At 41.4% G+C, this 26,194-nt stretch overlaps 1 protein-coding gene across 11 annotated transcripts in view; it reads left to right on the top strand.

The window, feature by feature from the left end:
• The window catches only part of AKAP13 (A-kinase anchoring protein 13), a 340,842-nt gene that overhangs the window by 202,043 nt on the left and 112,605 nt on the right, over window positions 1-26,194 (top strand). Inside the window, exon 1 of one of the 11 annotated variants that reach the window (XM_079914823.1) lies at window positions 22,249-23,115. The exons of the other annotated variants lie outside the window; for them this stretch is intronic. Within the exon in view, the coding sequence (XP_079770949.1) occupies window positions 23,035-23,115 (81 nt within the window). The 5' untranslated portion in view covers window positions 22,249-23,034. Of the gene's footprint in view, window positions 1-22,248; window positions 23,116-26,194 lie in introns of those variants that run through there. 11 annotated transcript variants of the gene reach the window in all.

The raw sequence follows: 26,194 nt of genomic DNA, 5'->3' as shown, positions 1-26,194 counted from the left end.
CAAATCAATAGAATTAGAAATGAAAAAGGAGAGGTAACAACTGACACTGCAGAGATAAAAGAGATCATGAGAGATTACTACAAGCAACTCTATGCCAATAAAATGGACAATCTGGAAGAAATGGACAAATTCTTAGAAATGCACAACCTGCCAAGACTGAACCAGGAAGAAATAGAGAATATGAACAGACCAATCACAAGCACTGAAATTGAAACTGTGATTAAAAATCTTCCAACAAACAAAAGCCCAGGACCAGAGGGCTTCACAGGCGAATTCTATCAAACATTTAGAGAAGAGCTAATACCTATCCTTCTCAAACTCTTCCAAAATATAGCAGAGGGAGGAACACTCCCAAACTCATTCTACGAGGCCACCATCACTCTGATACCAAAAGCAGACAAGGATGTCACAAAGAAAGAAAACTACAGGCCAATATCACTGATGAACATAGATGCAAAAATCCTCAACAAAATACTAGCAAACAGAATCCAACAGCACGTTAAAAGCATCATACACCATGATCAAGTGGGGTTTATTCCAGGAATGCAAGGATTCTTCAATATACGCAAAACAATCAATGTGATAAACCATGTTAACAAATTGAAGGAGAAAAACCATATGATCATCTCAATAGATGCAGAGAAAGCTTTTGACAAAATTCAACACCCATTTATGATAAAAACCCTGCAGAAAGTAGGCATAGAGGGAACTTTCCTCAACATAATAAAGGCCATATATGACAAACCCGCAGCCAACATCGTCCTCAATGGTGAAACACTGAAAGCATTTCCACTAAGATCAGGAGCAAGTCAAGGTTGCCCATTCTCACCACTATTATTCAACATAGTTTTGGAAGTTTTAGCCACAGCAATCAGAGAAGAAAAAGAAATAAAAGGAATCCAAATCGGAAGAGAAGAAGTAAAGCTGTCACTGTTTGCAGGTGACATGATACTATACATAGAGACTCCTAAAGATGCTACCAGAAAACTGCTAGAGCTAATCAATGAATTTGGTAAAGTAGCAGGATACAAAATTAATGCACAGAAATCTCTTGCATTACTCTATACTAATGATGAAAAATGTGAAAGTGAAATTAAGAAAACACTCCCATTTACCTTTGCAACAAAAAGAATAAAATATTTACGAATAAACCTACCAAAGGAGACAAAAGACCTGTATGCAGAAAACTATAAGACATGGATGAAAGAAATTAAAGATGATACAAATAGATGGAGAGATATACCATGTTCTTGGATTGGAAGAATCAACATTGTGAAAATGACTCTACTCCCCAAAGCAATCTACAGATTTAATGCAATCCCTATCAAACTACCACTGGCATTTTTCACAGAACTAGAACAAAAAAATTTCACAATTTGTATGGAGACACAAAAGATGCCGAATAGCCAAAGCAATCTTGAGAAAGAAAAATGGAGCTGGAGGAATCAGGCTCCCTGACTTCAGACTATACTACAAAGCTACAGTAATCAAGACAGTATGGTCCGGGCACAGAAACAGAAATATAGGTCAATGGAACAGGATAGAAAGCCCAGCGATAAACCCATGCACATATGGTCACCTTATCTTTGATAATGGAGGCAAGAATATACAGTGGAGAAAATACAGCCTCTTCAGTAAGTGGTGCTGGGAAAATTGGACAGCTACATGTAAAAGAATGAAATTAGAACACTCCCTAACACCATACATAAAAATAAACTCAAAATGGATTAAAGACCTAAATGTAAGGCCAGACACCTTCAAACTCTTAGAGGAAAGCATAGGCAGAACACTCTGTGACATAAATCACAGCAAGATCCTTTTTGACCCACCTCCTAGAGAAATGGAAATAAAAACAAAAATAAACAAATGGGACCTAATGAAACATAAAAGCTTTTGCACAGCCAAGGAAACCGTAAACAAGATGAAAAGACAACCCTCAGAATGGGAGAAAATATTTGCAAATGAAGCAACTGACAAAGGATTCATCTCCAAAATTTACAAGCAGCTCATGCAGCTCAATATCAAAAAAACAAACAACCCAGTCCAAAAATGGGCAGAAGACCTACATAGACATTTCTGCAAAGAAGATATGCAGATTGCCAACAGACACATGAAAGAATGCTCAACATCATTAATCATTAGAGAAATGCAAATCAAAACTACAGTGAGATATCATTTCACACAGGTCAGAATGGCCATCATCAAAAAAATCTAGAAACAATAAATGCTGGAGAGGGTGTGGAGAAAAGGGAACCCTCTTGTACTGTTGGTGGGAATGTAAATTGATGCAGCCACTATGGAGAACAGTATGGAGGTTCCTTAAAAAACTACAAATAGAACTACCATATGACCCAGCAATCCCACTACTGGGCATATACCCTGAGAAAACCATAATTCAAAAAGTGTCATGTACCAAAATGTTCATTGCAGCTATATTTACAGTAGCCAGGACACGGAAGCAACCTAAGTGTCCATCAACAGATGAATGGATAAAGAAGATGTGGCACATATATACAATGGAATATTACTCAGCCATAAAAGGGAACGAAACTGAGTTATTTGTAGTGAGGTGGATGGACCTAGAGACTGTCATACAGAGTGAAGTAAGTCAGAAAGAGAAAAAGAAATACCATATGCTAACACATATGTATGGAATCTAAAAAAAAAAAAAAGGTCATGAAGAACCTAGGAGTTAGACGGGAATAAAGATGCAGACCTACTAGAGAATGGACTTGAGGACACGGGAAGGTGGAAGGGTAAGCTGGGACAAAGTGAGCGAGTGGCATGGACATATATTATATACTACCAAACATAAAATAGATAGCTAGTGGAAAGCAGCCGCATAGCACAGGGAGATGAGCTCCGTGTTTTGTGACCACCTAGAGGGCTGGGATAGATAGGGAGGGAGGGAGACTCAAGGGGAGAGGTGTGGGCATATATGTATATATGTAGCTGATTCACTTTGTTATAAAGCAGAAACTAACACACCATTGTAAAGCTATTATACTCCAATAAAGCTGTTAAAAAAAATAAAAGAAAAGAAAGGTCTTCTCTGTTTGTATTCCAGATTCTGCCACTACCGGAAGTCAAAATCTTCCAGAATAAGTTGTTCTTGTTATAGAATCTTAGTGTAGGGCGGCAACTGTAGTCTCTGTCATGCAGTCTATACCCTGTAGTTTGCAGTCTATGCCCAGAGTGCTCCAGTGCTCTAACAGCCTGCCCTTGTTTGCCCAGCTAGCTAGTTAGCACAGAGCCAGGCCCAGGACCCCAAACCCTGGAGCCTTGCTGTGGGCCGGCCTCTCCCTGCCTGCCCACCTCTACTTGAGAGATCACCTCATCTCACTGAAGTCATCTCCTTAGTATCCCACTGTAAGCTGAGGCACCCTGCAAACCTCTCCAGGCCTGTGCTTCCTCTGCTGGGGAAATACTTAAATAGGACCACCTCTCCTTATCAGTGACCCTCTTCTGTTTTACGAAATCCTCATGCCATCCCCATACGTGGAGAGAAGTCATGGGAAGGGCACAGCTGAATCCGCACACTGAGTCCTGTGCTGCGGGCATCTGCTGCCTGGTCAGCTCTGCAGTACTGCCTGCAGCAAATTGCCGTCTCACGTGGATTCTTGGAGGCCTGTGGTGGGGCCTCATGCCGGTCACAGTGCAGGGCAATCTGGACAGATGTAAGAGTCTCACCTCTTGTTGCTTTTTGCTTTCCAGAGCACGGCAGCTTGCTTTTGATGTGTGCCTTTCCTGGGTTGCCTTCTCTGTAATTTAATGCAATTTGTTACTTACCAAGGCAGGGGGGTCTTTGGTTACAAACGAGCCCGTGTGAGTCGGTTAGGACTACAGGTGGGTTTAATGATGCTTCCTGGCCATGCCACGGTAGACGAATGGCGTGAGACAGGGAAGAGCCTTGTGCTTGCCGTGTCCTCCACTAGGGGAGGTAACCCAGCATCCCTGGGAAAAGCAGAAAGGGAGGAAGATCCCCTTTCCAGTGCCCTTCATCTTTCTGTTTCTATGAAAATAATAGCTTACGTAAATGTGCTTGTGGGCTCTTGTGTTTCTGACATCATCGATTCATTTCTTTGCCAGCTTTCCTCATTTTGCCATCCCAAATTCTATTGTATTCATTTCCCCATTGAATCATCTACAAGCCAAGCTCCTTTTAGGCAGAGAGGTCTAGGAGTTGCATCGGGTTGCAGTGGGTTGGCATCAGGCCTCTCCCTCCCATGCTGGGCTAGTGGCAGAGGTGGAGAAAGAAGAGCCAGGGCCACTGCCTCAGCTACAGGCCTCTTGAGATTGGATCAGGGCCTGGACCAGTCTGGAGGGGGATGCATGACAAGAAGCCCCAGAACCCGTGCAGTGTGTGACCTCCACTTTGTGGGCAACAGGACATCCATTCCAAGAGACTCAGGAGATTTTTCTCTCATTCCACCCCTGTGAGGCCAGGCATTGTGGGAAGCCACAGACTGACTTGTCAGCAGGGGAAGCATGGAGAGAGCACATATATATCCATGCATGAGTTCCTTACTTTTAAACATTTATAACAAAAGATTCCAGTGATAAATGATACTGTTAGAATGTATTCCCTTCCTACAGGACTTACTGTTGTGCATTTGCAAAACCAAATCAAGCCTTTAATTTGCAGACACCTACTGTTTTGTGTGTTGAACACACAAATTCTATTATAATAGAAACTGAGGGTGCATGATGGGTTAAATGAGTAAAGATACATCCCATCCCTCAAGAAGCTCTGTTAGGAGAGATAAAGGAATGAACCACTAGTTGGCATCTGAGTCATGGGAACTTAGGGAAGGAATCATCTCTTGTTTAGGCCTATATATACCAGTGTCCCTTCTGTTCACTTTTGGTGGCATTATAACATCAGGCATGAAGTGGAGTTCTGAAATGTCTCACCCAGGGGATTTTCCCCTGTTGACAGCCTTGCTGGCCTTAAAATAGGGAGCTCTTTTCATTCCAGTCCCAGAAAGTGATGCTTGTGTTGTGATTGTTTTGCCATGGAACAGTTCCTGTCTCTATCACCATTGTACACAACGCAATAGGCTGTGTTCCTTCCTAGGAGTCATTAGGTTTCCCTAATGGGATGATCTAGAGGAAGAAAATAGAGCTCTGGCCCTCCTCCCTCATTAATGCTGTGTCTGCTTCACATCAAGCTCATTGAATTGTTTTTCTCCTTACTTGAGACTGTTCTTTCCTCCTTGACTCAGGAAGAGGATTTAAATCCTGGCTTTCTTGACGTGGGACTTTAATACATTTGCTATTGCAGCTGAACCCGCCTTGCAAGCTGTGAGCAGAAATGCTGTTTCAAGATTGGCACATAATATGGACAGTGCTCTGAGGTTTGCTTTATAAGTCGAAAGTCTGTGTCCCGTAGGCTTTGAGAGTTTGTCATTGGCGCACTCCACCTGCATAGCCCCCCAGGCTCGATAAAGCCAATGGAGGTTCTTAAGAAATGCTGGCAACGCTGAGTACAGATGATTGACATCTGCTGCTCGGTGTCATAGTGACCATGTGTCTCTACCTCCTCACTTTGGTTTTGGTGTCATACTGGGAGCTCCTGTTTCAGCTGTCCCTGGAGCCGGTGAGGGCTGGGGGTGGAAAGCTCATCAGAGCCTAATAATGCTTAGTTTTCTCATCTTTGTTTTATTCCCCATGGGGACCTTTATTGCCACATGTCTATCTCTTGGCATGGCTCTTTGTTTAAGTAAAAACAAGATAACGCATGCCCTTTCAAGAATCATCTCTTGTTTAGGCCTATACATACCAGTGTCCCTTCTGTTCACTTTTGGTGGCATTATAACATCAGGCATGAAGTGGAGTTCTGAAATGTCTCACTCAGGGGATTTTCCCCTGTTGACAGCCTTGCTGGCCTTAAAATAGGGAGCCAGTTTTTTCATTCCAGTTCCAGAAAGTGATGCTTGTGTTGTGATTGTTTTGACTCAATCTTGTTATTTTTATTTTTTTTTTTAGACTTAGAGTCCCCATGGGTTACCTAATTCCAGCCACTTATTAGTGGACAAACATGAAGGTGCCCTGAAAGCGACTGATGTGAAAAGTTGCCTTGATCCTTCCTCCGTAAGGCTGGTTAGTGGGAACATGGAGCAAGAAGGAGGGAGGTAGCAGAAAGGAAAGGGAGGATGAAGGAGAGCTTTAATGTGGGGGTTGAGAAAGCAGAAGGGTAACAAAACATAAGCCTCCTTACAGCATCTGCAACTGACCAAGCTCTAAAGGCCTGGAACAGCAACAGCTGTGAAAAGACCCAGGTTGTCTCATTCTTCTAGCAGTTGTTCGTATAAGTTCTTACAATTTATCACCCCAGCATAGACTGGGGAAGAGGAGATTATAAAATGAGATATTAAAAAAAGAAGGAAGGCTGGCCGATTTCTCTTCTGAAAAGGATTTTATCACATAACCAATTAACTTAGTCTAATGGAGGGAGATAATTGCACAAATCTAAATAAGTAGAAAGTGGGAATTGTCAAAATATTTTTAAAAGCAAGGGTCTAACTTTTAGATGTACAGTTACTCAGGAAATTTCAACAGCTGTTGCTAAGCAGAGGCACCGCTGGGGCATCTTTAATGTAATAGACAGCACTTTAAATATTGGCACTTGTTTTCACAAAACAAATGTTTCTTTAGGAACTTCTTTTTGATAAAGAAATAGTAGTAAGACACTTGACAAATGCTCGTCATTGATTTTACATTTTTAAACATTTTAACAAGGTGGCCTCTTAAAGGGATATAACTCCCCCCTGCCCCCCACCCTGCATCCCCCAAATGCATATATGCTCTGATGACCACAGGGAGTAGCAGAGGGAACTCAGCTCTGGCAGGAAGAGAAAAATATATGCAGTCTTCGACCGTGTCTTTAACTTCCATTCCTTAGAATTGTGCCTTGTGGCTCCTCATATTACCTGCCCCAGGAGTGAAGAGCCGCCGTATAATTAGATTGCAACATTTGCACTCTGTGGAGGCTTTGACAGTGAATCTTTCTGAAATTGCAGAGTTTTCAGATAGCTTGAGGTAAAGCCTTAAGTGCTGGTGCTTCCATTTGGAAGTCTTTGCTGTAGTATATTTCTAAAATGCCTATGTATTTGACTGGCTTCTTAAATGCTGAACAAAATTTATCCTCTTCTTGATGGCTTAAGAGTATCATTATGGCTATCATTTGTTGTGTAATAAAGATGTACATCAGTGGGCACTGATCCTACTAAGCAGTCCAGAAACTTGGATGAAAGAGTTACTCATGTCAGTTTACCTCTTGGTCATTTGCCTCAGTCTTTCAAAAATAGAATGAGACACAGTCGGCCATGTGGTCTATGAGAAAGTGCCTTTCAGCTAAATTCATTCACACATAGACCATGGAAACAGTCTTTTCCTAAAGAATTTTATTTGCCCTTCAGAAAACCATCTCTGCTTTTCATTCCTGCTGTAGTTACTCTTAATTCATCAGCTTCATTCAGAATATCAGGAAATTGTTTGGGCCTCGCTTCACATATATAAAACTGAAGGCATTGGCTTTCATGTAGTCTCTCTCTATTTTTCTTTCTTTTTTAAAAAATTTATATTATTGAAGTGTAGTTGATTTACCGAGTTGTGTTAATTTCTGCTGTACAGCAAAGTGATTCAGTTATACGTATATATACAATTCTTTTCCATTTTATTTTCCATTGCGGTTTATCCCAGGGTATTGAATACAGTTCCCTGTGCTGTACAGTGGGACCTTGTTGTTTACCTCTTCTATGTGTAATAGCTCGTATCTGCTATGTAACCCCAACCTCCCAGTCCACCCCTCCCCCCACCCCAGCAACCAGAGGTCTGTTCTCTGTGTCTCATGAGTCTGTTCTCTGTGTCTCTGTGAGTCTATTTCTGTTTCACAGATGAGTTCATTTGTTGTATTTTAGATTCCACATATAAGTGATATCATGTGAAGTTTGTTGTTCCCTTTCTGAGTTACATCACTTAGTATAATAATCCCTAGGTCCATCCATGTTGCTGTGAATGGCATTTATTTCGTTCTTTTTTATGGCCGAGTAGTTAGTATTCCATTGTGTGTGTGTGTGTGTGTGTGTGTGAGATCTTTTTTATTCATCTTTTGATGAACATTTAGGTTGTTTCCATGTCTTGGCTATTGTGAATAGTGCTGCTGTGAACATAGAGGTGCATATATCTTTTCGAAGTACAGTTTTGTCCGTATACATGACCAGGAGTGGGATTGCTGGATCATATGGCAACTTTATTTTTAGTTTTTTTGAGGAACTCCATACTGTTTTCCATAGTGGCTGCCCTAGTTTATATTCCCACCATCAGTGTAGGAGGGTTCCCTTTTCTCCACACCCTCTCCAGCATTTGTTATTTGTAGATTAATGATAGCCATTCTGACCAGTGTAAGATGGTACCTCATTATAGTTTTGATTTGCATTTCTCTAATAATTAGTGATGTTGAGCATGTTTTCATGTGCCTGTTAGCCATCTGTATGTCTTCTTTGGAGAAATGTCTGTTCAGGTCTTCTGCCCATTTTTTGATTGGGTTGTTTGTTTTTTGTTGTTGAGTTGTATGGGCTGTTTGTATATTTTGGAAATTAAGCCCTTGTCAGTCTCATCATTTGCAAATATTTTCTCTCAGTCCATAGGTTGTCTTTTCATTTCATTTATGGTTTCCTTTGCTGTACAAAAGCTTCTAAGTTTGAATAGGTCCCATTTGTTTATTTTTGCTTTCATTTCTATTGCCTTGGGAGACTGACCTGAGAAACCATTGGTACGATTTATGTCAGAGAATGTTTTGCCTGTGTTCTCTTATAGGAGTTTTATGGAGTCATGTCTTGTATTTAAGTCTTTAAGCCATTTTGAGTGTATTTTTGTGTGTAATGTGAGGGTGTGTTCTAACTTGATTGATTTACATGTGGCTGTCCACCTTTCCCAACACCATACTGCATACAGTCTCTTAAGCTAGAAAGCTTTCATCCCAGACTCCTTCTTCTTAGCACAAATCAAAAAAATTTTTTTCAGTCAAATTTAACTTATCACTTCAAACTTCTGGGTTAGATATTCATCTTTTCTCACCTGGACTCTTTGGTTTCCTTACCATTAATCTCTTTCTGCCTTACAACTCAGGAGTTCTTGAACTTTTTGGTCTCAAGATTCCTTTATACTTTAAAAATTATTGAGCATTCCAAAGAAATTTTGTTTATATGAGTTATATCTTCAGTTATTTACCATATTAGAAATTAAAACTGATACATTAAAAATATGTAATTCATTCACAGTAACATAGTAAACCCACTGCTTGTTAACATAAAGAGCATATTTTCATGAAAAATAACTTTTCCAAAGCAAAAACAAAATTAGAAGAGTGACATTGTTTTACTCAAACTTCTGGCTCAGTAGAAAACAGATTCTCATATCTCGTATTCATTCAGACTGTTGCAATAGGGAAAATCCAGCCTAACACAGATATATGCTTGAAAAGGGAGGAATATTTTAATAGTTTTCTCAGATAATTGTGATATTCTTCTTTGATACTATATGAGAATTGACAAATGGTAAGTTCTGAGAAGTTATCTGTAGTATGGAATGTGAAATCATATCACTGAACTTTCTGTACTCTAGCGCATTAAAAGCCACTTGGTCTATCTTGTACTTTGAATGGATTTTTTTATCCATGCATGATTTTCTAACCTCATGCATTGGTCATTTGGGAAATGTTGATTCACAGAATAATGCAACTCTTCCAAATGTTGAACATTTCATTCTACAAATCAGAAAATCATGTTCAGTAGCATCACCACCAATCTCATCTGAAATGTCTTTAAGTATTAGTAAATTGGCAAGTTCACGGTGGCAGATACAGGTTTTCAAAAATCTCATTTTCCCTTGCAAGTCTGTTATCATCAGCAATAAATACTGCCAGTTGCTTCTTTTGAGAAACAGGTTCACTTTGTTCATTTTCAGGAAAATACGCAAGTTCTGAAGAGCCATGCTTCGTTTGCCAGTCTTTCTTTCAAATAAAAATGTTGTTGCATGACAAAAGTGTCTGCATCAGCTCACAACTTAAAACAATTGCACAGGTGATTTTTCTCAAGACAGCCGTAATAACCTCCATGACAGAAGTATTTTATGTCTATTTCCCATTTGTCGCACAGAGTATCAAAAAGATGAGTATCTAAAGCTTGAAATTGAATGATACTAATAATGTCTACAGCTTCATCAAGGACATTCTGTGTGAAAATACTTCTTTGTTTTTCATACTATGAAGAATATAGCAGCTGCTGCTTCACTTTGGTACCGCTGCGTTGGTTTGTCCTAAGGCCTGTCAGTGCAAATGTCAACACAGCAAAAGGGTAAATGACATCATAGGATTACTGTGAAAATAGTTTTGACCCCACAGATGCCCTGAAGAGGTCTCTGAGCCCCTGAAGGTTTTGCAGACCACTTGTTGAGACCCGCTGCTCTGGCTCATGTTAGAGATTCTTGCTAAACTTTGTGGTGTGGCATGGACTTCACAGTCTGGCTCCTGAGATTACTCAGACGATACCGTCAACTCTGCTGTTCTGTTCCACACAGTCCAGCTGCCAGCCACGCCAGACTCCTCTTTATCCACGAGGTATTCTCTGCCTGAAATGTATCCTTGGAGCCTACCTGGGTACTTACTCTTGGATTCTTTAAGACCCTTCTCAGAAGTGCTGCCCCGTGCTGCACTCCTCACTCTCTCAGGCCTCCTGCATACCCTTCTCTCACAATCTTTACCCTCTCTGGTGCATTGGGTGGTGGAACCGTGCTGGGAACTGTGAGGCCTGCGCAGTACCGCACCTCCTGATAGGGGCGCTGCCTTAGCCATGTTTCATGGGCAGGGACCTACCACGGTGTCTCACACACGATGGGCATTTACAATGTAGGATGCCTGGTGGGTATCTTGAAAGAAAAAGAAACACAGGAAGAACTTTGGCAAGGCAGATTTCTAGTTAATTGACAGTTTTCTTGTAGGTACAACTTCAGTGGACTTTACCTAAGAGTATATGTCATTTATCAATTTCTCTCCTTAGGGCACTGATAACCTTTAGTAGTTCCCTTTCTTTTAAAATTCTATGTCCTATTTTCATAGCAAATATATTTGAGGCTTTTACAGTTTGTTAGTTCAGCTTAAAAATGGTTTAATCAATATGGCAGGAGTTGCAACTAAAAACTGGGTGGAGAAAAGGAAGTTCCTCATTGATTACTCATTAGTATGAGTATTTGGGATTGAACCTCTATGTAGAATTTGGAGAGTTGCCTTTGTAGTGACACAGAATAGGTCAAAGCTACTTTGGGTTTATTGGTAAAAAGTTTAGAGGCATAGAGCCATTAGAATTCAGACCCAGGAAAACTCTACTTGTATGAAAGAAAGATAGTAACAGTAAGCCATATTAAATAATACTGTAATACTGTGCTCTTTTGAAGACTACTAGTATTATTATCACATCCTCACAGGGAAGCAAAAGAGAAGTATTAATAATAATCTTATAGATGGCAAGTTGCAGGGACAGAGCAAGGCCTTTTCTGTGTCCTTCCTGCTCAGTGCTGGGGACTCAGGGGGTGACCCTCATAATACTTTATGCTCTTACCAGTTACTTACACTTATCTTCATGGGTTCCCTGGTTTGTTAGATGTACTGTCCTTGACATAGTGCACAGCCAGTCAGTGCTGTGCAATCTTCTGAGCCATTAAACATACATACATATGCACACACATATTTTTGGAGAAATTATCAAAATGCTTCCATGAAACTTGGTCCTGAATTGACCGTTGTGTGCAGAGTATGTATATTTTTAAGTTTCGAGGGGAACAGTTTTTTTCTCTCTTCAGGGTTTATATTAAAAACATTCACATTAATTTTGAAAAGAGACATAGGCATATATAGGAAGGTACTGGGATATCAGTTGGTTAAAAATTATGAACAAATAGGGGCTTCCCTGGTGGTGCAGTGGTTGAGAGTCTGCCTGCCGATGCAGGGGACACGGGTTCGTGCCCCGGTCCGGGAGGATCCCATGTGCCGCGGAGCGGCTGGGCCCGTGAGCCATGGCCACTGAGCCTGCGTGTCTGGAGCCTATGCTCTGCAACGGGAGAGGCCACAACAGTGAGAGGCCCGCGTATCGCAAAAAAAAAAAAAATTATGAACAAATAAAATAGTAACCCCCAAATTAGTATGTATTTAGTCAGACAGATCTCCAGCATGGATAATCTTATAGAGCCCACCCAAACTGCAATTTTTATTTAAAAAAAAAAAAAATCAGGGTAGGCAGAGAATTCTGTTCTTTTACTTGCTGATTAAGTTCTGACATGTCCCATTTACTGATAAGGTCTAACTAATGCCATTTGTTTGTGGTGAGCAGAGTAGATCCCTTTTCTCTAGTGTGTGTCTCCGTATCAAAAATCCAGGGGTTATATACATTTATGAATAAAGGAGCTTCTGAATCTAGGTTGCCTGTACCAGTTTGATCTACTCCTGAGAATGGGTTACCTTGCCTGAAAGTTCCTCTTCAGACAAAGAGATGGATGTTTATTCATTCACATAGGAACCGTTTGTTGAATGCTAAATAAGCCCCAGAACCTATAGGAAAGCCAAAGAAACAGATGTCTCCCGTCCAAGAGACTTGTACAACAGGTACCCAGATAACTCTGATAATCTGTGATTTAAGTGTGATAGGAGTGCTAACGCAGTTCTAATAGAGTTGGAGGAAGGACAGGGCCAGTTTTTTTTGTTGTTGTTGTTTTTTAATACAGAATCACATTTTAAAAAAATTATTTATTTATTTTGGCTGCAGTGGGTCTTTGTTGCGGCATGCGGGATCTTTTAGTTGCAGCATGCAGGCTCTTAGTTGCGGCGTGCATGTGGGATCTAGGTCCCCGACCAGGGATTGAACCCGGTCCCCCTGCATTGGGAGCATGGAGTCTTACCCACTGGACCTCCAGGGAAGTCCCAACAGGCCAGTTTTTTGACTGAGGTGTTCAGTGGAGGTATCAGGATGTGATGGCATTTGAAGGGGTCTTAAAGACTTGACCGGTTTTGCTTCTGTGGGGAACAGGAGAGCAGGGTGCAGGATGTGGAGGCAGCCAGATGTCACAGCTAATCTGAGCACAGTAAGTTGACTCGTGTGACTGCAGTGGAAGAGTTTTCCAAGGAGAGGTGAGAGGAGAGACCCGAGAGGTTGGCATGGTGCTAGGCTTTCCTCCCAGAGTCACCTCCAAGAGCCACATGCTGTCTGTCCCGATGGTGACACTGGGTGGGGACTGTTCAGGGACACTTTGAGTTCCATCCAAATTAGGCACTTGGGGATTGGCCAGGAAAAAAAATCTATAAATATCTGTCTTTTACTTCTTTCCCTTTGCTTCAGATAAAGAGGCTTTTTTTCTTTTTTTTTTCCCAAGGCTAACTCTACCATTTGAATTCCCAGTCCTATCTTGACCTTAAGTTTTAAAGAACTGTTTCTGTATAAAACAGCTTGGCATTCAGATGCATAGTAGCTCCTTTAGTCTTAGCTTCTGGGGCAGCTACCTACCTTCTCCCCTTATCAGAGGAAAGAGAACCTAACTTTTCCCTCTGTCTTCTTTCCTGTCTCATGATACAAAATATTTTCAGAGGGAGCATGGTGGTCTGAATCAAAGCAGAGGTGTTTTCTTCTTTCAGCTGTATCTTAAGTCAGAATTTTCAGTTACTTGTTTTTTTCTTATATGCTCCCTTGTAGGCTGACTAAATACCTCTTTAAAAAATAAGGCAAAGATGTAGCGATGATAGTAAAATAAAAAATATTATAGCAACTAATACTTATATAATACTCATGCCACAGGCATTATACAAAATACTTTATGTGTATTCATTCCTTTATTCCTCATAGCAACATTTTTCTTTTATCAATACTATATGTCTTGGGACTTCCCTGGCTGTCCAGTAGTTAAGACTCTGCCTTCCAATGCAGGGGACGAGGGTTCAGTCCCTGGTTGGGGAGCTAAGATCCCACATGCCTCATGGTGCAGTCAAAAATTAAAAAAAAAAAAAAACTATATGTCTTTATTATTTTTATCTCCTGACAGTAGTGTTAAAAAGTAGGTTTTCTTCTTGAAGGATTTTTCTCTTTTCCCTTTGTTTTGTCTTTTGGACAATTGATATAAAGAGCAAGTTATACCTCTTCATTTTTGGGGAAGGCTTGAGTGTACTGGCATGTGTTTGCCTGGGAGGGATGAGGGATGTCTTCCATGGGAAATTGAGTCATTTTTTGGCTTGTCTGACTGACTGACTGTGCTAGAGCTGTTCTTTTTGCTGTGAAGTGAAGAATAAGAATAAGTCGGGTGAGTAAAGTAGCACATTCTCATTTTATGTGAGATTCAAATTTTTCCTAAGGATATGGTTATTTTAAACACAAGTTTTCATGTCTGGCCAGGATTTTTATCCTTTAAATCTAGAACCTCTTTTAGACTACTCACCTTTTGTGTATGGTTAACAGTGACAAACACTTTTTCTCTCCTGTAATAACTGAATCTGGTCAGCCTTTTGAAAAGTCTTAGGATTATGATTGTGGTAAGAAACAAATGCATCATCAGTAACTCAGCCAGCCTTTGGATGTCTAGTACTGTTTTTGGCACTCTGGGAGAGATTTAAAAAGTACCTGTTGCCTTTAAGGAAGTCACCATTCTACTTAGAGTAAGACTAACATGAGGCAGCAGCAGCAACAAGGAAGACCACAGGACAGAGCACTGTAAAGTCAGTGCGGCAGAGTCTAAGGACCACCTTAGTTCACAGTACAGCGTTAGAAGGAGAGTTAGAGCAGGCAGAGAGCCTAACTAGAAAAGTGGGATTTGAAGGATAGATTGTGGTTAAGGTGGAAGAGACACGGTAGGGAATTCCAGAAACCACGATTGTCCTAAGAGCCAGGGTTACTGAGGTAGGAAGAAGCCCATATCCTAATTGTGGAACCTTGAGAGATCACCCGTTTACATATCTTGAGGAGTGACAGCAAATGAGGTTGGATAAGGATCATGGCATAGTATGATACCCAGACAAGGGAGATTAGACTTGATGAGGCTAGAGGCTTGCACAGCCTTTCTGAATTGCAGCACAAATCATACCGCTTCTGTGCTGGCACATCTTCGATGGCTCCCTGTTGCCTCTGAATAGAGTCTGAACTTTTTAGCACGGCATCATATGCTTCCATAATCTAGCCTGTGAATGCTTTTCCAGGCCAGGTCCATAGCACTGCTCTCACAGGAATCTGACGCAGGTAGTAGACGGCTCGCTCGTCCTCTGTCCTACCTGTTGCGCATCAACACCTGCACCTTCTCTCACAGTCTTCATTTGGGATGCCTGCCTCCTCCCTCCCATTTTCTCTCTTTCTGTCCCTTTATGTTAAACCACCACCTTCATGAAACTTTTCTGCCTAATCAGTTTAGTCAGAGACCTTTATTCCTTGCTGAAACCCTACATTTCATTTGTACTACCCCTGCCGTCTTATATTTCATACCATTGCCCCTGCTGTGTTTCCTTGAGGTCCCAGAAATGCCTCATCCATCTTCATATCTCTCATAACACCTCACAGAGCACCATAACTTCGGCAGAGATTTAAATATTGTTGAACAGATAAATAAATTTGGCTAATATTAGCTAGTTGGCTACTAGTTGGCCATGACATGCTGGTGATGACAGACTCCCATGAGGAAATTCTCGTCCATAATTGTCAGTGTTGTTTCCCTGACCTCATTGCCTTTGTTTTATAGAGTGAGGTTTGTTCTTATTTCCATAGATGATCATATGGAAAGGGAGTTTCTTACTTGTTGGCTGTTCCTTCTGTTTCCATTTCCTCGCCAAAACACTGTCTGCCCTGCTTCCCTGCTCTAGCTATTATGAAACCTTTGTTCATATTCCTGACGAAGATGCAATGTGTGCACTCAAGTGTTCTCTTTTGGTCTCTGCGACAGGATCTCTTGGAAAGAATTGAAAGAACGGGCATAGAACTCACTTTGTGTTAATGGTCCTTTTTCTCTGTTAATGCTTCATTTACTTCTCAGAAAGTTTTTTGTTTTCTGTTTTTTGCGGTACGCGGGCCTCTCACTGTTGTGGCCTCTCCTGTTGCGGAGCACGGGCTCCGGACGTGCAGGCTCAGCAGCCATGGCTCACGGGCCCAGCCGCTCCGCGGCATGTGGAATCTTCCTGGACCAGGGCACGAACCCGTGTCCCCTGCATCAGCAGGCGGACTCTCAACCACTGTGCCACCAGGGAAGCCCCTCAGAAAGTTTTTTACACACTAAAGTGTTTATTTCCAGGTTAGCCATCCTGTAGCAACCATATTTTTATGATTCACTAAGGCACTTTGTCTGAAGGGTAAAATGTCTTAGGAGAAAACTGGAAAAAGCAAACAAAGTGTACAGGCAGAACTTAAATTTTCCCCTGTGAAATGGTAGAATATTGAAATTCAGCTTTCATCACTCTACTACTGCACCGGAACTTGCCCTCACCAAGCAAGGTCCATGAAACATTTACATACCAAAACCCAGATCTCTTATTGGCTTGACTTTTTCACAGCATTTGGCACTGTTTACCGTTCTTTCTTTCTGTTTCCTCGATGTCACATCTGTGTGTTGACTTCCAAATTGGTGTGCCCAGCCGCAGCTGCTCTCCCGAGCTCCAGACACAGATGTTTATGTTACATCTGAAGGGAGATGTTCTTGTAGTACCCTGTGATTCCTCTATTCTGGCACTTCTCACACACACTATTGTAACTATTTAATGTCTCTCTAGTTCTCTGTTATATTCTCAGTGCCAAAAATAGGTGTTCAATGAATATTTGTCTAATGATTGAATGAATTTCATTTACTGAAAAGCTTGTTGAAGATTCAGGACAGTGACACATGAGAAGTTGTAGTTTACAATCACAACAGTATTATGGATTTTCCATGTAAAACTTATTGGTTGTTTAAATTGTTACTGATAGTAAATTTGCCCTTTTTAGCATCCTTAAGCAGTCTAGGTTTTTAAAATACTAATGTATTTTAAAGCCACATTCGTTGGGAAACTGAAAATTCAACCTAAAAAATTAAATATTTACAAATTATCTAGTACACTTCAAACCAGGAAAGATGTAAAGTGAGTTTTACAATAAAATCACAAGATTATAGTATGGAGGAGACCTGTTTTGACACGTCCAACTAAGAAAAGATATGAGAAGTGACTTACTTCACCACAAGCTTATATACTTCTAATGGTGTGGTATTCATGTTAAGAAAGCCAGTTGGATCTTAATCATCCCGGTGTACTCAACACCAGAGGGTTTTGTTTTGGTGTTTGCATCACAAGAAGGACACCGACTAACTGAGAGCCCTCAGTCGGGTACCCTGTGGCATGAGGAACAGTTGTGGGAACCATGATCCTGAAGAGAAGCTTTGGGGAGGGTAGCGAGTCGTAATAAGTATCTTCAGATGTTTGAAATGCTGCCGTAAGAAGTAACTAATGTTTGTTCCCAAGAGGAGAACTGGGAACAGTACACCCATTCATTCTAAAGGAGACCTAGAGAACAGTTGTCAGTATCCAGAAATCTTTTAGTCTCTATGCTGGATGTGTTCATTCTGATTATTATAACATATTACCAATAGTGAGAAGCTATTAAAAAAATTAAATATCAAGTATTAAAATGTTGGCAAAGAAGTTGAGTCCGTTGAATGTAATGACACACTTTTCTACCTGTACTTTCTAAAATTAGGAACCATTTGTCATTTTTATTGAAAAAATAAAATCTTTTTCTATCCTTTGGCATTTGTATAAAATCAAATGTAAGAATGCCAATAATACGAGTAACGAATTCTAAGTTTTCTTTCCTCAAATTTTAACTTACATTTTCTCCATGATAGTTTCATTTCTTTCAGTTTAGGGGATTACTCAAGGCAAAATAAGACGCATATGGAAAAAAAGATTTACAGAACCGAGTTTAATGCAGACTCATTTTATTAGCTGTGTGACCTGATACAACTGACTTAAACTCTGAGTGGGACTTTTCTGCATCTGTAGACAGTGATGTTTCACCCTGTAGCTTTTTATGAGGAATAAGTGAAATTGTACATGTGGAAGCACATGGCATACAGGAAGCACTCAGTGAATGTTGTTATTAATAAATCTTGCCCCAGAAGACCTGTCCTAGAGGTTAAACTATCCTATCACCACTTTTCCAGATGAATTCTGATTCGGCTTTCTCCCTTTCTCCCCTTCTCCTGCCTTTTATTTCACCAAGTTGTTGGTAATTTTAGTAAAATTTAACATTTGTGTGCTTGTTCCCCGAGACCTATTTCCTGTGAGGAGCACGGGTTGGTGAAGAGACATTTTTAAAGCTTTGTCTTGTCTTACTTCCATCTTAATTACTTTTTGCTAATGTTATTGTTGTCAAACAACCTGCTGCTACCAGCTAAATTGTGTTAAGGTTTCTTCTTGAAGAAGTCAAGAAAGGGTTAAAGCAGAGGAGCTGCCTGCTGCTGCCAGATGGTAGTTTGAGGAGAATTGCTGGTTGACCCGTTGCTTGCCCTTTAGGCCTTCCCCTTCTCCTTTATTCTTTTAACCTTCTTGGAACCTCCAAATCTGGGAGTGGAAGAAAAGCCAGAGGAGTGGGGGCCCTAGGCCTTCCTCTCCTGGACCAGTAGTGCTTAAACACCTAAATTGAAATGAAAAAGGAAATCCTCGCTGGAAACAATGCAGCTGTTGTAAATAATTCCCGTCTTCTCTCAATTACTCAAACATCTTATTTGGAGCAGACTGTTATTTTAAGCAGACTGGAGTTGCTCACATGGAGGCTATAATAATAAAAATAATACAATGTTTTATCTATATTTTAGTAAACTTTGCTACCAACAAATGTGTAGCTCTGGATGACTCAGTATTTTTTAAGTTAGTTGAAATCATAGGTTAATGATAATTGTTGACTGTGGTAGACGTTTCCTTCCTTTTCATTTCACATGAAAAATGGAGGTGGAAAATATAATTAAGCAAGAATATACTGCGTTTTCTACAACAGATTTTGCGAGAATTTCTCAATCCCTTTTTCTTTTTCCTCTGCATCTTCCCACATCCTGTGAGCTATATGGCAAGTGATAAAGATTTGTTAGTCTCAGACTGACCATATCCGATCAAGAAGGAACTTCAGATACGATCTAGTGTCCAGCCCTTCTCATTTTCCAGTTCTGGAAACCCAGGTCCAAGAGTCAAACTAATTATCCCAGGATGCTCAGTGAGATAGTGGCACACTTAGGAATGGAAAGAACCTTTGATTTTCACCTTGTGCTCCTTGCAGAGACAAAACTGATCATTGGTGGGTCTTTTAGCCAGTGACATGCTACTACTTTATGTTCACTTTGGGGTACAGGACAAATGTTTTAGTAGCAGTAGACACCCCTCTCCCCACCCCAGTGCTTGCTGGCCTTTGTGTTCTGTTTGGATCTTTCATATACCCACTAAGTGGTGTCCTAATTCAGAAACTTTGCTGTGAGACTTTAGATAGGGTTCTGCCTTAACTGAAACAAAAGGAGCCAAGTAGAGTTGACCCATAAGAATGCTGAAATAATTTGGGTAAGGGTTAGACCTTAAGAGTTAAATATCAAGGGAAAATTTAGTTCATGAACAGAAATGCTCTAGTTAACTTCAAATGCATAAAATATTTTTATACTTCATTTTCTGGAATCCTTAAGAGTATATGTTGGGCCTGTGGTATGAACAGACTTTAAGCACTTGAAGCTTCTATTGAAGAACGTAGGGCTCCTTGTTGTGGCTGGAGAGTGGGATGGAGGACACAGAAAGAAGGGAGATATGATTAATCTTGTGAATAATTACTATTGTAAGAGGTTGTAAATAATAAACATATTTTACTACAAGTTCCCAAAATTAAAGAAAAGGAGAATATTCTTAAAGCGAAAATTCATAGGTATCAGCTCTATGGTTTGGATGTAAAATGGTTGGTTTCTGTGTTTCAAAATCCTAACAGAGTAACTCTTCAGTGGTTCCAGATGTTTTTGATAAAAACTTGGAATTGTCACATCAGCAGCAAAAGCACTGGACTATAGACTCAGTCTTCTGTGGAGAGTGCTGAACAAATCCAGAGGGGAAAGCAAAACAGACTCTTCCCCCCACCCAGAGTATGTGTTCCCTACCCAGAGAATTTGTTCTCCAAGAAGGAACAGAATACTCAAGGACAATTCCAAATCCTTTTAATATGTTTATGTGTACAGAAAAGGTAGGAAGTCTCGATTTCCAGCCTGTAGCACAAAACCAGCAGATCATCCGAAATACAGAAATTAATCTGTTTGTCTCAAAACAGTAATCTCGGCCATTTCAGACAATAGTATAACTTTGAAAGAGGTTTCTAATTATATAAACTTCTTGAGGACAGAGACCTTGTTCTTTGTTTCTTTTGTTTGCCTTTGCTGCAAGGCACAAAATATCTGTTAAATCAATATAGATTATTTAAGTCAGGAGTTACACGAGGTTGGGAATAGAAAGGCTCCGTGGTGATTAAAGCATCTATGATCCTTAGGGAGATGCCTGGAAACCTTGGAAGCAGGAAACATTTGATTCTAATTAAAACAGAAGGGAGCAGCAGTGAGGAATAAACCATACTGAGGACAGAGGGGTGGCAGCTTTGTGTTTATATGGGGAGGAAGGAGAGTTCTAAATTATTGCTTGGTGAAAGTTCGTACAGAAAAGATAATAAACTATCCATTTTCCCCTACACTAAAGCCTAAAGGACCTTTCGATTTGTGCCCTAGACCACATAGTTTCAGAGTAGTTGTAAATCCCCGGACAGGTTCCCACCCTTTTGGTAAGCCTGAGCTAGAATTTTATTTACAACTTTCTAATCTCTCTCTAATCATCTGTTTCTACTGTTTCCCATCATCACTCTAATGAAAAGCAACATCTGGTTCACTGTCCACGTTGGTAACATCACAGAACTAGGCTCACCGAGGGCGTGTGGGGAAGGGGAGGGACTATCTACCTCCCTGCGGTGGATGGAACAGTGTGGGACTGGGCTCAGCGGCTGCGGTGTGTTAGGTAGAGGGGGAGATGCGTACTAGCAGGATTCGCTGCCTTGCTCTCCTTTGAGCTGGTTAGCTACTTGAATGCCTGGCCAGAGGAGATGGTGACTCATCAGACCTTCTCTACCCCTTTCATAGCTCCTGGGAAGCCTCTTCACCAGCTCTGTTTGTGATATTGACAGAAATTTAAGTATTAAATCTCTTTTTTCCTTCCACTTGTGATGTTTGAGTCCCCTCATTTACACTCTAGCCAAGGACTCCTCTGGCCACTTGAGGAAAATGTCAGCTGCCTAATGCTCCTCGAAGGAGAACATCTTTGGAGTTTTCCTTTCTCCACTCTTCCCTTTTTGTCCCCCTCAGTTCCTTCTCCTCCTTTCCCTCCCAGATCATTTATGGCCCAGGTAAGAAAATGAATTCTAGAACAGGTCTGCCCCTGAGAATCTTGGCTAGGGTGGGGCTGGAGGGCTCTTGGATAGTAAGAGAGCGGGCGCACAGAGTGGTAGAGCCACACTCTGGGCTCAGTCAATGTGAGTGGTGGCCTTCAAGAGGGGAAGAAGTCCCAGCCAGGTGACTCTTCTTAGCCACACAACGTACTGACGCACGTGCCTGTCATTCTACTCCTTTCCTCTAAAATTTTCTTTAAAGTGCTCCTCCTACCACCTCCCCATCCCTCCCTTCCTCTCCGCCAAGAAAAAAAAGCTGACCTCTTGATGATTTCTAAGCCTTGTCAGTCACTTCTGTAACCCCTTCTGGATCCTGGAAACATAGCCCTGAAATATTGGCTAGCATTTTTCTCATATTAAATCACTGACTTGCGTTTGGCAGGGAGATGCAGTGTCTGCCTTGTGTAGTTTCAATTTCCCCAGTTTCGTGGAACAGATAAGTGTGTTGAACTTGCCTGTGGTGTTTAGGATGACACCCCCTCCCTTTATTACCATACCTCCCCCAACATCAGAGTGCTTGGGGTACATCTGGAAATGCCTGACAGAGCCTTTTTCATGGGGAACAGCGTGAGGAGGAGAAAGGGGAGGAGGAGGAAACGGGTTGGAAAAGGAAGCCTTGTTTTTCCCTTCTTCGTCTGTGGATGAATCACGTTCCCACCACTGCCATTAGGTTTTCAAGCCTCCGAGGCTGCTGGTGCAGGGCTGAAAGGGCAAGTAGTGACGTTCCTGAGAGGCAGGGAAAAGGGGTGAGGGGTCTGGGGTAGGGAAGGGCCAGCGCCCAAGAAGGGAGGGAACAAGAAGGGAGGAGTGGTCTTTTTTTTTTTTTTTCCCCGTCCTTTCGCTCTGCTGTCATTAGATATTTTCAGCTGAAATCAGAAGCAAGCCCTACCGCCTGGCGAGCAAGAGGCTGACTAAAGACTCTTTACTTTGAACAGAATCTCAGAGCTTCAACTTTTTTTTTTTTCCTGTAGAGGAAAAATTGATTTTCCTTGTCTTTGTTTTATAAGCAAGAAGAGGATTTAATGAGAGAGTTTTTTCCTATCATCCCTTCAAATTAGAGTTGTCTTCCCTTCTTCGCTCTTTCTCTTTTCCTGACAAAGTACATACTGGATTTTTATTGCCTGCTTTGGGCTACTCCACCACATGCGTCAGCCGTTATGTGTAGCCGGTTAATTCTTAATTTTTCCACTGGAATTATCGCCAGTGATGGAAATGGTGTGTGCTTCTCTTTCGGTCAAGATCTGCCTAAGGTATAGCATCTGGAAGCATTTATTGTTCATATTATGAATTGTAAATTGTAAATTCATCATCCCAGTGCTCTGAAGTTGGCCAGGAAGTTCTCAGTCCGTTCAAGGAATTGGGATTCTGCTTGGTTTTCTTTAATTCATTTTTTGACCCTTTGAGGGTTTTCTACATAAAGAAGTCTGGAAGTCACGGTAAGAAATTTGGAGCTCTGGACTTGCGGGAGTGCGGTGGTCCCCCAGGTTGACAGTGGGTACGTCTCCTGCATCTTACTTCCTCTCCTCTGCATTTGGACAAAATGTATGAACGGCACAAGAGGCGCTACAGCCTATGTGACATCTCCAAGGTGGACAGGACTGTGGACGTGGTGTTGCTGAAGGTAAGGGGCCACACTCCATCCACTCCAAAGCTCTCAGGCTCTTCGTCTGTGAATCCAGTAGCTGGATTCTCTGGCCCCCCTGTATTGGGAGAATGGCTGAGAAGTGTGCGTGTGTGAACAGTGGGGAGTGTTGGGTTGGGTTGGTGATTTTAAGGTTCTTAGAATATCTGAACAGAAACAGTGGGGACTTCAGAATCAGCATTGAGCCGCTTACTGTTTCAGTGTCATTTTACTTGCTTTAAAATGGATTCTTATGCTCAGGAGAACCTCATACTCTTGAAAATCACAGACGGAGAAATTCACCTTCAGAGTTGCCCTTTCCTCAGATGTCTGTGTCCCTCTGTCCCTGTCATCCCCACCCCTCTCCTCCCAACCCCAGGCCCCCATCTGAGGTGGGGGGGGGAATCTTTCTCTGTCAGTCTCTCTCCTTCTGCCTCTGTCTCTTTGTCTTTTGCCGGAGTCTTTTCTATCTGTTGCTTCTGCCGTCTCTCCTCACAGCTCTGAGGGGAAAGATAGACAGTCCTTATTTCCTTTGGAAGGATCTCCAGTCAGTCTATTTATTAAAGTGGCAGAGTGGCCCCTTTGGCTTTGTTTGACTGCTTTTCAGGGCTAGCCTTTGAATGTTAATTGCTGTATTTGTTTGTTTTCTCCCGGTAGTGATGCTGGGTGTCTAAGCAGGATGGGGGCGGAGACTCTGGATGGCTGATTGCTCACAGAAGGCATCCTTGAATCTAAAATTAGTAAGGACTCCTCCAGCCATAAGATGGGAGTCTGGGAATGTTGGACGACTCAAGGAGCACTTTTTGGAAGTTTAGCAGTTTTCTGGCAAAGGCAGGGGAAATTGGAAGCCAACCAAGTGCTTCACAGTTGCCAAGAGACCCTCAGTACCTGAACTTGTGAAGGTGTGGAGCCAGGGGAGTCCAGGCAAAGTAGTAATGTATCGCCCTGGTCAGGGAACTAGTGGAGCTGTTGTACTGATTTATCAATTCAGTGTATTACTTGGGACTCCTGAATTCTTTTCATTGGTCCATTGAGGCCAAGAAACGGCTCAGAAGGCTAGACACAGAAGTCAGTGAAATAACACTACCATGCTGGACGAGGGGCTAGGTGGAGGAGTTGTGACTGTGGAGGGAGTGGCGTCTGTCCCTCCATGATCGCTGTCAGGTGGTGGTTTGATATGCCAGGCCAAGGCTGAGAGCAGTGGGCAACTTGGCATTTTGAACTTGATCCGAGATATTATTCATTTTAGTTTCTCTGAAATGTGATTTCCGCTGTGAAATCACAGTGATGTTTTAAAATTTTTGACCTCATGTTTAGGAGAGACTAGTTTTTAGAACCTTTATATGCTTGACTCTTTATGATTTTACCTGTCTGGGGGAAAAAGAAAGAAGGAAAAGAGGGGAGGGAGGATAGAAAATCTCAATCTGAGTATCACAAGGAGTATGGTACATTTAAAATAGTGCTGAAGTGTTCAGTGCTCTTCACTCTCATGGGGCATGAAAGCCCTCAGGAATGGGGCTAAAGTAGCACAGGCTTATTGGCCTCGTAGATGCTGTTTTACAGTTTTAACAAAACACTTTTATGTATGTTATTTTGTTTGAGACTGACTGGTCAGGCAGCAGCGGTTCCCCCCGCCCCTTCATATGAAGAGATTGAGGATTCTCCTGAGCCAGGGTGAGGAACGTAAAGGACTTGAGTGATGTGATTTTTTTTCCACAAGGCCACAGCTAATAAAGGACATAATTAGGGGTTTTTTTTAGATGTACCTGTGTTTGTATTATTTTTTTGCACCATACGGCCCTTACGCAAGGGAAGATTTTCACTTCTCAGAAAGTAAGCATTTATTACAAATAAGTAAACACAAAGAGTCCTGAAAATACGCTATTTTCAGTTTGAAATGAGACGGGTGAGTTTGGTTCTGATTCTTTGCTTTGGAGACAGAGAAGGTGACATCACTGAGAGCTCTACATGAAAACTATACTAATGACCTCTTTGATGTCAGACGTGCTAGGTCCAAGGGGCACACGGGTCTTTAAAGTCCTCGTATTGCTTAAAGACAGGCAGTAAATAGAGAAACAAAAAGTACAAATTACTGTTAGCGATTTGATAGAAATAAACCGTGTGTTCTGTGGGAATAATGGGAATCGTATTTCAGATAGAAGATCTTTCTGAGGTGCTGACATTTAAAAAACTGTTCTCCAGAGGATAAAGAGATGCTGGAGCTATACCAAGGGAAGGCGTTCCAGAAAGAAGGAACGGCAGATACAGAGGCCCTGAGGTAGGGAAGAATGGGCAGGGCCATTGTGATGAGAAAATACTGAGCAAGCGGGGTGGAGTCATAAGCAGGCCCTGGGAGGGCTGGGCCTTGACAGCCATGGTGAGGAGTTTGCTTTGCTTAGATATGTTACTTCTCTATTTTTTTAGATCATTCCGGCATGTGGGAGTCACTTAGGCTGCCATTATGGTAGTCCAGGCATGTTGAAATGGCTTTGTGGTCTGAAGTGGTAATAAGTGGATGGGTATGAGATACAGGCATTTAATTTTTACATCATTCCTAGTGTTTGTCTCATTTTACATGTGGAAAAACAGATTCGGAGAGTCAGTAATTTTCCAAAGTTCTCACAGCTCACACATAGTAGGTATTAGGATGCAACCCCAGATCTGATTGTTTTCAAAGTTCATGTTTTTTCTTGCTACCCTAGGTCTCTTGAGTCAGCCAATTCCTCTTATTACATGAATATGTGTAACAATTTTTATTTATATATATATACGTATTTTTAAAAATCTAACTTTTTCTATCGGAAGAAGTCTTAGAAGTTATCACAAGCACTTTTTTCCCCAGTGCGGGAATTCGTTCTACAACACTTTGAACAGGTGCATGATCTCATCTAAATTCATTTTGCCACACAATTTTTAGAATGATTTTTCGTCATTCAGAAGTGGTCTCCAATTATCTTCCATTTTGAATTTGTGTCTTTAATCAGTGTTTTTGAGTATAATTGTTTTACAGTGGTGTGTTAGTTTCTGCTTTATAACAAAGTGAATCAGTTATACATATACATATGTTCCCATATCTCTT

Source organism: Stenella coeruleoalba, assembly GCF_951394435.1.
Source record: "Stenella coeruleoalba genome assembly, chromosome: 2".
Taxonomy (NCBI): Eukaryota; Metazoa; Chordata; class Mammalia; order Artiodactyla; family Delphinidae; genus Stenella; species Stenella coeruleoalba.
Note: the sequence above shows the minus strand (reverse complement) of the source record. Positions and strands in the feature narration are given on the sequence as shown.